A 13,002-nucleotide genomic window follows, 5' to 3' on the forward strand; every position below is an offset into this window, starting at 1 on the left:
CATCTAAAAACATGATAACATTAGTAACAGGCAAAATACTCATGCACAGTTGGAGCAGAATGTCAACCACTTGGAGATTATTTGCTTTATTTTCCTGTGATTTCTGTCCTGTAAATTCTGTTCTGTACATTGGACCAGAAATTTTATTTCAAAATGGAAACACAAAAACGATCTCAAACCCCGAATCTGTCTGCAATCCACAATATAGAATCAAAACCATCTCTTTTTTTTTTTTTTTTAATAAAAATAGAAGTATAGCATAAACTTTAGCATAAAGAGCAGTGCTACATTTTAGGTAAGAATGCAAAACTGTGAGGGAAGACACTAAAAGTCCATTTAAAGAATCCCATCTTTATAAATAGGGAGCAAGAAGGAAAAACTGTGTGAAAAATCACGTAATTCTAACAAAAAGATGGTATCACAGCAAATCTAGACCTGCAATTTCTATGGAAACAAAAAGAACCAAGAAGTGAAAGCCTATAAAAGTTTTATTTTTTAGACTGCTTAGTGGGTTGTGAATCTCACAGAGTTTGGCAGAATAATTTCACTAATGAGACCGTTATTCCCAGGTGATTTCATGTGGCCACTCCAACAAGCTTTGCATCTGTTCTACTAAATCAGATCAGTCATCGGAGTGAAACACAGGGCATCCACAAGGACTCTTAGGCTTCTTATTGTTTTCATTAGAACAGAGCGCAAGTCAGATGCTTTCAAGATTTTGTTTCACTTCTTAAGAATCAACATAGGCATCTTCACTACATAAATTATGTTTTGAATACATTGGGTATCTTCCAAGACACTACTAGATAACAAAGAGGGTTATTTTTTTTATTCATTCTGACAAAATATTGACAAGGAAATATTGACCTGACACCCGAGAAAAGCAACCAAAAAATGTTCTTCTGAACATACAGCATTGCTAACACTTCCCTTGTTCATAAACATGTTCGCATTTCACATGAAGTGCTCCTGTATTTAGTTAGTGCAACTGGTTGTTGAAACAGTCAAACCAGGCGTTATTTCCACGACGGACAGTGAAATACTCAATCTGTCTATACTTTCAGAAATGCCAGAAGAGCATGCAATGACACTGACTAAAGTTACTGACACACCTCTGGTGGCGAGCAGGGCAGCAAGGGGAGGAAACCAAGCTCTCTATAGGTTCAGAACAAAAATTAGCATTTACAAAATGTTCATATTTATTAGAAACTAATAATAAATTCTAAACCAAAACAAGATTCAAATACTATCTATTAAACAGGGAACTACTTGTGCCTGCCTCTGTTTCTTTATTATCCAAGATGATTATTTTAGATATTACATTAATAAAATAGGATAGGAAATTTTTTTACCTCCACACCTTTTTGTCTCTTTAACTCCTTAACAGACGCCACCAGCTGACTATAGGCTCAACTTCATGAAAATAAAAAAATCTTAATACAAGATTCCTCATATTAGCCATGCATAATCAAAAATCCTTCATTACATTTATTTGACACATAAATCATAAAAACACCATGAACACTACATGGAAAAAATACCTGATGCTAACAAATGCTGAACTAGTATACTAAATCATTAAATTAACTATGAAACACTCCTACAAGGAAATCTATAATAAAATCATTATTCTACCTGGAAACACGTGTGGGGGCAATTAAGCTTTTTTTAATTGTTGCCTTATTAGTGTTTGGCATTTCAGTAGCACCTTATGGAGAGCGGAAGACATATTAGTGTGCTAACTTCTATCTGAGCAGTTAAGCAAGCCAGCAGAATTCTTCCTTCTTAAAGCTCAAACTACCAGCATCAGGAATGTAATGACACAGCAAAGATGGTACTGGCACCTACAAAATAAGTTTAACTAAAGAATTCAGCTATTATGCATTGCAACGATGTTGTTGCACCTGTCACCTGGAGATCATGAGGTCACTTACCTGGATTGAGAGAATCGCCCCATGGCTGTCTAGTGAGCTGCTCAAATGTATTATCTTAAGTCAGTGGTGGACCTGGCTACATTTGTTATAGTACATTACCACAACCACCACATCAGGAAAAAACAGAAGTGTACTTCAGCACTATTAAATAACATCTCACAGACACAGATGCTTCAGTGATTCCAGAAACTGACTTTTGTCATTAGTCAGATTGCTAATATGATGCAGCTGAGCTGAAGTAAAGCCAACACCAAAGCTTACACCCTCATTATTTATTTCTATGGCAAATTCTTTGCATTTGCAACATCTTTAATAAGTACTAATGTGAAGGACTTGAACTGTTCCAACATGGACAAGCAAATTTCTCATGAGCAGATAAAACAATCATGTTACATACACACATCTGATAAGGGTAAGTACTGCACTGTATGCAGCTGCAAGAATTACATGCAGAATTAGAAAAAATATTCAACTTTAAAATCTTCTCTCTTCATACAACACATACATTAAATCCAGAGCAGAGGAGCCTAAATGTGCACATAAAATATCTATAGAAAATAATCATATACTACATTAAAAAAATATATAATTTCATGTATTTTCTGTATAATGCAAAGCCTCAGTCCCACCTTCCTCTGCAGGAAAAAATAAAAAATTATGCGGCAAGACAAAAGTTCAGTGCCTTTCCTTTACTAGCACTAGAATTTTTATGTAAGGGATAGGCACAAATCAGACCCACATTTTCCTACTTAAAACATAAAGGTCTCTATTGTTCCATGTTACACCAGTACTGCTATGAAAACTTAATTTCTCCAACTTTTTTTCCCCTTGAAGAACAGAACTACTGTTCACTTAGCTGTTCCAAACAGAATGCATGCTCAAAGGGTGAGATAAGGGGAAAGAAAGAACAAATTACCACATTCATTTAGTACTTTCTCCTTCTTCCTTTGATTATTAGCATGAAAGCTTCCTACAAGTGCTCATAATTCATTAAATTATTTTAACCAAATGCATATGTTTAACTCAGTGGATGTGACAAATATGTGGACCTGTTGATTTCTATGGCTGTGTAAAAACCATCTATAATAATAATATAAGCCATAAGCACATAGCGATATTAATGCAAAAATAGTATTTGACACTAAAATAGCAGAAAAATAATGCTATGAATGCTTGATGTATATTATACATTAAAAAAAATCAATAAGAAGAAAAAATACTTGTAGTCACCATTTGGAAGAAGAAAGACTTAAATTCAGGCAGTTTTAAGCTTTTTCTGACCATGAGAAAACATTCTGCACATGGTAATTACACAGAAGGTTTTACTGCGTCTGTATCTTTTGTTCACTTGTAGACAGAACTTTTCCTATTTAAATAATTATTCAGGGAGTACTTATTACATTTATTTCTGATTTTCTATACACACTACACAAAAAAGTCCTTCAAACTAAAGCACTCACACCCCAAAACGCTATACATTCAGTATTATGCAGCAGTGGTGGAAAGTGGTAAAACAGGCATGCGTGTTAAAACCTAAGGAACTCAAGTCAAACTGGAAACGCCCCATGAAGTAACCTAAATACATCTTTTCCTTTTCAGACCTATATAAATGAAAATTATGCTAGACCTCAGCTACAAAACATTCTCCCTTCTCCCCCAGAAAAAGCCTGTCATGAAAATACAAATGTACTGAGCAGGTATCGTGTTAGGTAAATGCATGGCTCATGTTCATCCCTTCATGGGAACGTGATCATGCAGCACATGTGCTGTAATTCCACTGATTAGGATAGTGAATATCACAGGAACAAACAGCACTACAAACCTCTGTAACAGAAACCTGACATACACATGTTCATAGAACTCTTCAATCAATTATTTAAGTGGAAAAAATACTAGTTTCTAGGACATGAGGGTATTACTGGAGGGCACAATTGTCATTGAGCCCCTGCTCCACCAAGTCCACTCTTCTGTTATCACTGACAAAATTTTATATAATTCATTTCATCAATTTTACAGCTGGACTCTATGATCGTAAAGGTCTTTTCCAACCTAAATGATTCTGTGATTCTGTACAAGTAAGTTTTCCTCTATTTCAGTCCTGTTGATCTCAACTGTTGCAGAGTCCGAACACTAGCTGCTAGAAATTTTTTCCTGTTTTCAACCTAGATTTATTCAGGACAAGTTTATAAACATAGCTTATCTGACCACACTCTACCTTGGTTATTTTCCCTTCCCTAGAGCTTACTCACACATTTAAACAGAGAAAAATCACACCTTCATTTTTTGCTAAGCTCAGTAAAACTCTTCTCTTACTCTTCTTGAAGAGTTTCTCTTGCTGCGATCATTCTGCTGGCCTTTCTTTCCCAGTAGTAATACTTCAGCTGAAGCCTTGACAATCAGGGGTCAAAATCTTCTAGAGATTCCATCAACAACTACTTAATTTCTACCATTACAGAAAATCTTTTACTGCTTAAAATAATTTCTTAAGGATATGTGATGGCTTCCTTAAAATAATTTATGCATTCATGTTTTCATTCTAAACTTAGACTTTTCCTTATTATCTAATTTAAGAGAATACAAATAAGGGCAATATCAGCACATTAATATACATTATTCAACTAATACTTTTTTTATTATTTGCAGATGTAGAAGAATTAGCAACGTAACTTGGGGAAAATACTATGCTTTCTTTCTCAGTGCAACAAAATTTTTCACTGTGATCTAATACTGCCACTTACCATTTTATACAACATATCCCATGGAATTATTATATCATCAATATATCCATTAAATGTTTATATACACATGTGCCATATATATAGTCAACTATGTATATCTATTATATATATGTCTATTTTACATATATATGCATAAATATAAATGCATATTATATAAATTTCCTATTCAAAACATTAATACCTATTAAAAGTGTATATATTTCTGTATCTGTATATAGACATATTACATTCTAATACATAAATAATAGATACAAATTTATACATACATCTATATATAAATATGTGCCTATAGATGTGTATACACATATGTATGCATAAATTTATACAGATATAAAATTATACATTTTAGCCCATGCCATTTTAAACCAAAATGAATTTCAAAGATGACAACACATTATTCTAAAAAGCTGTGTTCAACAGAAGATTCAATGTTGTTAAATGAAATATATTATTCAGTGTTACTAAATGTTTACTAGTCAAAGGTTTGGAGTTTGTTTTGAATGAAAAGGTTATAGGGTTATCAAAACTTTTACCAAAAAAACCAAAATAACAAAACAACAACACTATGAAAAGCTTACCTCATACCATAAAGACTTCCCAAGAAAGGAATTAAATTCCCATCTCATTAAGGACTGAATTATAGTTAGCTGTTCTGTTGTAATCCTAGAGAGCTTCAAGCCACTGTTGTTTCTCCTTTGCTCAACATAATTCCAGGCAACAGTTCCTATGTGCCCTGAAGGTAAAGTCCTAACAATTGCTCTAGTTCCAGTATAAACTGATTTTTTAACCTCTTTATCATTTTTACAGAAACGTCTTACTAATAAAGTAGAACGTTCCTTTTTGTTTCTAAAAAAATCCTCTTCCATCTCCTCTTCACAGTTATCATTACAGTCTTCAAAGTGGCTCAGAAATGGCTTTGAGGGCATTCTTCCAGTAAAGTTATTTCCACAGATGTTGTGACCTGAGCATACCACTTTAACCCTTCGTGGTGCTCTCTCCAGACATAAATACTTATCCCTTAAAGCATCTTCAAACAACTGCTGCCCATTTTCATTCTCACAGTTATTTGTCAACTCCATTAATCTGCAAGTGCAAGCTGGGGAACCAGTGGTGTTACCATCGCCAACATTTACTGCCTGCAAGCAGTCATCCAAAATGAAGCTGTTGTGTAAACTGCACAAAGCCCTTGAGATATTCCTTTCACTAGCACAATGAAAGTGAAAAAAGGCCACTTGATCAGTATCATTGCTGTCATTCTTATTTACTGCTGTCTGGGTTCTTAACGAAGGTCCATTCATTTTCAACTGAATTTCAGCAAGCATGGCTCTTTCCAGTGAAACAGGAATTCCAGTTCCCAGGCATGCCTCTCCTCCTGCTAAAGGATCACAAGATTTATACAACTGACTGCACGGGGTATTGCTCTTGTAGTTTTTCTGTACAATGTTACAGTTAATATTAAGAAATTCCACTGAATCAGGGATGGAACTGTTCTTCTCCCAGAATTTTTTGTTACTGTTGTCATTAGTCAGTTTTTCTTTTGCCAGAGAGAATATTTTGGGCACTGAGCCCTGAAGACTTTCTTCTTCAAGTCTGTGTAAGTATGACAGCGCGCGTGTGGTTTGCCTTCCCGGACTGGCAGTATGTCTTTTTATAACACTAGTGTCCAAAGCATTTTCAGTATTTTCATCTCCAGCTGACTGAGCAGGTATCACTTTACCCTGTACCACAGGGATGAGAACAGACGCTGTCATCTCCTCAGAGGTCATCTTGACACAATCTCTAGTTGCTAGATGTGTGTTGGGGATGGAGGGGGTGAGGGGGCACACGTCTACCTATCCTCACACCATGATTTCAGTGTAATGAAACACTCAGTGCTAAATAATCAGAGAACACATGGCAAACTATTCACTGACTACTTGTTCTTTTTGAACCGGGTTTTAAAAAAAAGTAAGTTTTTTGGCTGTTGGGCTCCTAGGCTTTCCCAACCTTGGATTACTGGCATGAAATACAAACATTTTTAAACCAGCTTCTTATGTGACGTAGCCATTCGGCTTGTCTCTTCCCACAATTAATTCTTCTGTCATATGTAGCACATACACTGTTGCCTCAGGTTGTAGAAGATGACCAAACATATTACCCATGTCAAAGATGCATCTCCCCATAGGGCATCGAAAATGTTGGTTTTCTGTAAAGAAAAGAAATATATATATATATAGTGAACAGAATTATGGCACAAAATCCACCTCTACAACAGAAACACAAAACAACAGAAATTAATTATACTGAGATCTAGAGAATTCCAAAATACACATTTAAATCTCTCTTAAAGTCTCACTTTAGAATTTGGGGAAATCAAAGTTGTGGTTTATGTATCTAAACAGCTGTCTTCACTTTACTATGGAAACCTCCATGACTGCAGAAAACTAATTTTACTGAAGCTGTAACACTGAAATTGAACATAGAGGATATATATAAAGAGAAAAAAAGAAATGTATTTTCTATAATTTTCCTGACTTATAGCCAGGATAAGTTAAAATGTTTTGAAGAACAAAATAATTTTTAAACCTACACTGTCTTTTAAAACTATTTTTTGGGTTTTTTCTGTTACGAACTGACCTCTTACCACAACCACAATTGCTCTGGTGTTGTTACGTGAGTTTTGTTTTTGTTAAAATTTACATTGTTGCCATGAAATCATGAAGAACACTGTATTTTTGCCAGAAGTTTACAACTGAAAAAAAGCACGAAAGCAGAGTAGTGTAAAAGACTGAAATATTACCAGTAACCTTTCTGACCCCTTTACTCATATGCCTTAAAATAAAAAGCTAACCTGCCCTTCACTGTTGCCATTAATTCTCAGTTTCTTTCCTGCAAATCGCATGGTAGAAGTAAATCTTGGAATCAGAAAATAGCTCAGCAAAGGAAATAGAAGAATAAAAGATACACGCTCAGATAAATCACGGAAAATTAAAATTAAACACATATACACTTACATTTCAATTTATCACATGTAATGTTTAAAAACGTTACATGTATTATTAAAAATGTGGAAAATGCAGAAAGTTATATTAAGGCCTAAGTTTATTAAAACAGTCTAAATTCAATAGAAGCAAGAAAAAAAAAAATAACTTTGAAACCAGTAGCAAAACGTATCACATAACTGAGGCAAATCACTGGCTAGGTACAATAATTTGACTACTGAATTGATCAATTAAATGTTGACTCAGGCACTACCCACATAAGCAGAAAGAACTACCTTCTTCAGTTCATGCAGTTTAGCTAAGCATAATAGTTAAATCATCTGTAGTTGATAAAACAACTAGGAATGACGTCAGGGATAACATCAGGAAAGCTTAATAATGAAAGTAATTTGAAGTGTAAAATATATTTTGATTCTCAGTAACTGTGATTAACAATTTTATTTTAATCCACTTCAGAGTGTCAGCTTTCATTTTTACTGATTGCTAATCTCCATCCAAAAGCAGTCTGGCACAAATCAAAAGGTAAACCACACTCTTTAGTTAATAGGGTATTTGATATGCTATTTTTTCACAAAATGAAATGCAAAAGTATAACTAAATGTACAGTTTTTCAGGGGGTGGGGCGGTGGGGTAGTGGTGTTCATCAGAAAATAAAAACAAATTTAAGAAAAGTTACATTTTGCTAAAAATACATGGCTTTAAAGTTTCCTAGTCACTGAACAGCATCCTTTCTTCAGTAGCTACTATAAATGCAAGGAAAAAGAGAATGCAATTTAATATTTCAATCAAGATTTCAGTTTTATTGGTTCAACAACAGAAGACAGATCAGGGAGGGTCCCAAAGGCAAGTGACAGAGACAGAACAAAGAGCCACAAGTTTTGCATTCTCCACACATGACAAAATGCATGTGCATGCCAGATCAGCTACAGGACAGTCAGGATGGAAAACCCTGATTCTGTGCAAGAGATTTTGCACCAGAAAGGAAAATAAAAGCTACAGTTCATAGAAAAGTTATGTAGAAGGAGATTGCAGTAGTTGGACAGAGTGGTGGGAGCGGGAATTAAACTGGAGTCATGTTACCAACACAGCTCAGAAAGCACGCTATAAAATACTGCACCAATACAACTGTAGAGGATATACAATAAGAAACCAACACCCAAGCAATTCTTTAAGTCTACATTCCCTGATAGTCCCTCTATCATTAAATTGTACCCCAAAGTTCACTTTAGGTCACTTTATTCAATCTTATCTATGTCACTTTTAAAAACAAAACCAAAACCCCAACACACTTAAGCACACACAAACAGAAAAGTACTTCAGCAATTACCTTATTCTACCATTTCCTACCGCTCTTCCCTGTTCTTCCTCTTTAAATCCCCAGCTAACAGCTTACCTAACTTTTTGCCACTACACACTTGAAAACTGTAAGCAAACCATCTAGAAATGTTTCCATCTTATTTCTTCTGGGAACCATTCTGTGTCTTCAAGTCCAAATCTACATATGATCATGCTGATCAAAGAAGAAAGATGTAGGCGGAGTTAAAAGGAGAAGCAGCTGTCTTTTTTTCTTGATCTCTTACTCTTCTTTCTTGCTATATCAAATAACAATAATGCTTTGTAAAAGGTATAAAACACGTGTATGTATTGGTAATAGTCTTCAGGGCTGATTTTTTAAGGATTTTTTTCATCTATCAAAACATCCCAGTCTACTGATTCATCTTTCCTGTTTTCATCAGAAAAATTCCAGGCAACAGAATGAAAATACAAGTCACCAAAATATATTCATAAATGTAGTCTCTGTAATATTGCTAAGCCAGGAATAAAAGTTAATGGAATGAACCGTCACTGTAAATAATGTACCTCTTATTACTCTGGTTGCCAAATCAAATTCTTACAAAACATCATCACTCTACAAGGCAAAAGAAGACAACATCATTATGCAACTTTAACATCACAGAATGAAGCTGTGATCACAAAACTGGCTGTGTCAACTTGAACTTTTTTATATCGATCTTTACGGAGAAACCTAAAAAAAAAAAGTCATATCACTGATTTGCTTCTGTAAACAGAAATCTGCTAAAACCAGAGGTCCATTCATATCCCAGACTCTCCACAACGCTCATTCAGAGGCCAGGACTGATCTTCCACAGTCCTCCTTCCTTCAGCATCATTCTCCCACCTCTTTATTATGCCAAAGTGTCCCAAACTGCCTCTCTCAGCTCTTTTTCTTTTCTCTAGAAACTATCTCAAATCTTACCCAACAGTGGTTTTGTTGGTCACCTCTCTCCTCAACTCCAGAGGCTCCAGGCCTACCCATGAATTGACTCCTCTCCACCAGCACCACTCCATCTATCCATGCCTATGTTTGAAATCCACCTCACCAAGAATAATGTCTGCTTAAGAAGCTCCCTGTCTGTGTCCAGCTGTTCCCATCCTCTCACGACCATTGCAACCTGATAGGGAACCAATCCATCTCAAGAATTTTTTTGCTCAAGTTACTTCACAGCTAGATCATTTTCCAATTCCAGTTCATGTACAGTTGTACTAACGTGTGCTGCAAAAGCACAAGGGAGAAAAGGAGCAGCACAGGCAAGGGAGGAAAATGCTGCTGTCATGGTTAAGTTGTTTAAACATTTCTGCAACCTGCAAACGTAATCTGATGCTTCAGCTATGTCAATTTACAAAGTAGCTGCCACCAAAGCTGGCAGACTCTCTCCTTTCTTCACTCTTGACCTCTGGCCCCCATTTCCCCCATCTCATGCATCTAGACATCATGAGTCCACAGAGTTAAGTTGATTCAGCTGCCTGGTTTGTAAGGAAACTCCTCTTTTCATCCAAATGAATTGACTCACCTTGTGGCCACATGATCACTATATTCCACGAAAAGGAAATTAGCAATGCCTGGTAAGGACCACACTTCTCAGTATTAGCTTCAGTTTAGATCATGTCTGTATTATGTCTAAATGCACCCTGAACATAACAGACTAAGAGAAAAGTTATCTAGAGTATGAGTATGCCAAAGTCTAATGAAAGAGCAAGTAAAAACCATGATGGTAGAGCCTCTGATCTATGGACAACTGCAAAAATAACTGAAGCTGCAGCTCTGCTGAACAGATGACACAGGTTTCATGTATCCCCCACTACACTCTTCTCAGTCTCTGCCTTCCACTGTAATCAACAGATTTCAATTCACTGTGCCCAGCAAATGCCTTAAACCATTGGAATTCATTAGACATGTTAAGAAGTGTGTTAAGACAGCGTTATAAATGCTGTCAAGTGTAAAACTCACAAGCTCAACCAATAAAATAGGATTCTGTCACTTCCTGTAAAATTGCAGAATTATCCCCCCCCCGTGGCTTCTCTTCCTTTCTTGCATATGGGTGGCCAAAACCTAGATCCTCATACAACCATATACATGCATTTGCATGTAAAAACAATGCTGAAATTATTGAAAATCATATTCTTCTTGTTGCATATTCAACTCAAAACACAAAAAGCACATGAAAGACAGCTAAGCTTGCACTGTAATTCAACACATGCTGACATTTTCTAAAGCACTAGATTAACTGATAAAATCCATTAATAACTACACTAGTTCATTTTACAAGGCTTAAGTTATGTCAGAAATTTAATGAGCTCCTATCAATAAAGGAAAGTAAGAATATAAGAAAATAGATCTAGTTTTAGTGAATCATCCTGGATGCAGAGGTCATCCAACAAAGACAAATGAATAATTAAAGTAAACCATCTGGCAACCTTTCAGCACACACATTCACAAAATGTATTATATCTGAAAACATGTGATAAAAACCTAATTAGTCTACTTTTTTTTTTAAACTGCTGCATACACTTTATGTGCAAGCTGGTTCTAGTTAGTATTAATAATAACTAATAAAAATATTTAATAATTCCTTATTCCTCTGCCATCTGGAATTAACGTCTGCAACAGCCTAGGTAAAACATCCAACATAATCAAAGACTGTAAAACTGTATTAATTTACCATCAGTTTAACCTATAATTCATTACTCGAGCTAATTGCCTTTTGAAGTCAGCAGGAATTCCGCTTCAGAGAAAAAAAAAAGACAGTATGCCAAGACTTACACTATTATTTAGTCTAAGGAAAGGCATATGAAGGATCAGAACCATCAAATAATGTGGTAAGTTAGAAAGCTTTTCAACTCTAAGCTATCAAAGAAAATATTAGATAAATATTTGAGAACGCTGGTTGGACTGTGGCAAGAAGCAGCAACTGTATGAGGTACAAATGGGGGATGGATCTCATAGTAGAAACGGAGATTGTTTAGAGAAGTCGCGTGCTGCCAGAGATGCCAATGCAACTCAGTATGTAGGATGCTGCAGGAGCTCCATGGGGAACTCAGCAAACACCTGGTAGGGGCCAAGATCATGGGTGCAGAGAATGAGGGGGACTGACAAACAAACATGTGACATTACAAAACACATACTGATAGTTTCCATGGCCAAACTGCTATTGGACTGGGACAGAAGGTAATTCAAGAAAGCTAAAGGGCAAATGAAGGCAGCCTGACAATTCTCCCTTCTTCCCCGGCTTCACTGGGACGTCTATAGCTGTCTCTCCAACTTTCATCCTACATGTTAAATACACACAGTGACTATCTATCTTAAAAAAAGATGTTTCAGTAATTTGAATTAATTTTTTGTGTGCTAAGTATTTGCACAGCATCTAAGGCAGAAGCAATCACTAAGAGATTCTTGGGAAACTGTAAACTACAGAAATAATTTGGCATGGTAAATAGATACAAAACTACTGATCATCTCTTCCACATTACCCCAAAACCTGTATCTAAACAATATAATCACAGTTTAAGCCCTTAAGGAAATAACTGATTCATGAGGAAAATTGTTTGTGTACTACAACTATCCATTTACAACTTTTAAAACAACACTTACTAAGCTTCTTTTTTTTTTAAGTAAATAAGCTACAGTTTGTTCCAGACCAATTCCTAAAACAGAATAAGAAAGCCACATTTATTAACCCCTCTTTACTTCATCCTGTATCTTGCACACTACTAGTTTTTCATTGTAGTGTCTTATCCCAGAAACAAGCAGAAGATACAAGAACAGGGCACCAACAGGTCATCAGTTTTCTAAACCTTTCTTCTGCCCAGGGAACCACAGGCAAATAGTAAGGAGGAAATAGCCAGACTCTTAAGAATCACTGAAGATGAATAAAAACACTATTTGAACAGTTGGAAGCAAGTTATAACAACATTTCATTTGGCACAGAGCATCATGCCAAACCTCAGATTTACGATCAGTATCTGTTTCAACAACAAAAAAATCAAAGAACCACAGTATTTATGTATCCT

General features: G+C 35.6%; 1 protein-coding gene across 3 annotated transcripts in view; it reads right to left on the bottom strand.

Annotated features, from left to right (window-relative positions):
• The window catches only part of PLCE1 (phospholipase C epsilon 1), a 163,685-nt gene that overhangs the window by 130,061 nt on the left and 20,622 nt on the right, over window positions 1–13,002 (bottom strand). For all 3 annotated transcript variants that reach the window (XM_055807694.1, XM_055807699.1, XM_055807687.1), the window contains exon 2: window positions 5,251–6,857. In XM_055807694.1, coding sequence (XP_055663669.1) covers window positions 5,251–6,438 — 1,188 coding nt within the window. In that variant the 5' untranslated portion in view covers window positions 6,439–6,857. The remainder of the gene's footprint in view (window positions 1–5,250; window positions 6,858–13,002) is intronic.

This window comes from Falco peregrinus, chromosome 1 (genome assembly GCF_023634155.1).
Source record: "Falco peregrinus isolate bFalPer1 chromosome 1, bFalPer1.pri, whole genome shotgun sequence".
NCBI classification, from domain to species: Eukaryota; Metazoa; Chordata; class Aves; order Falconiformes; family Falconidae; genus Falco; species Falco peregrinus.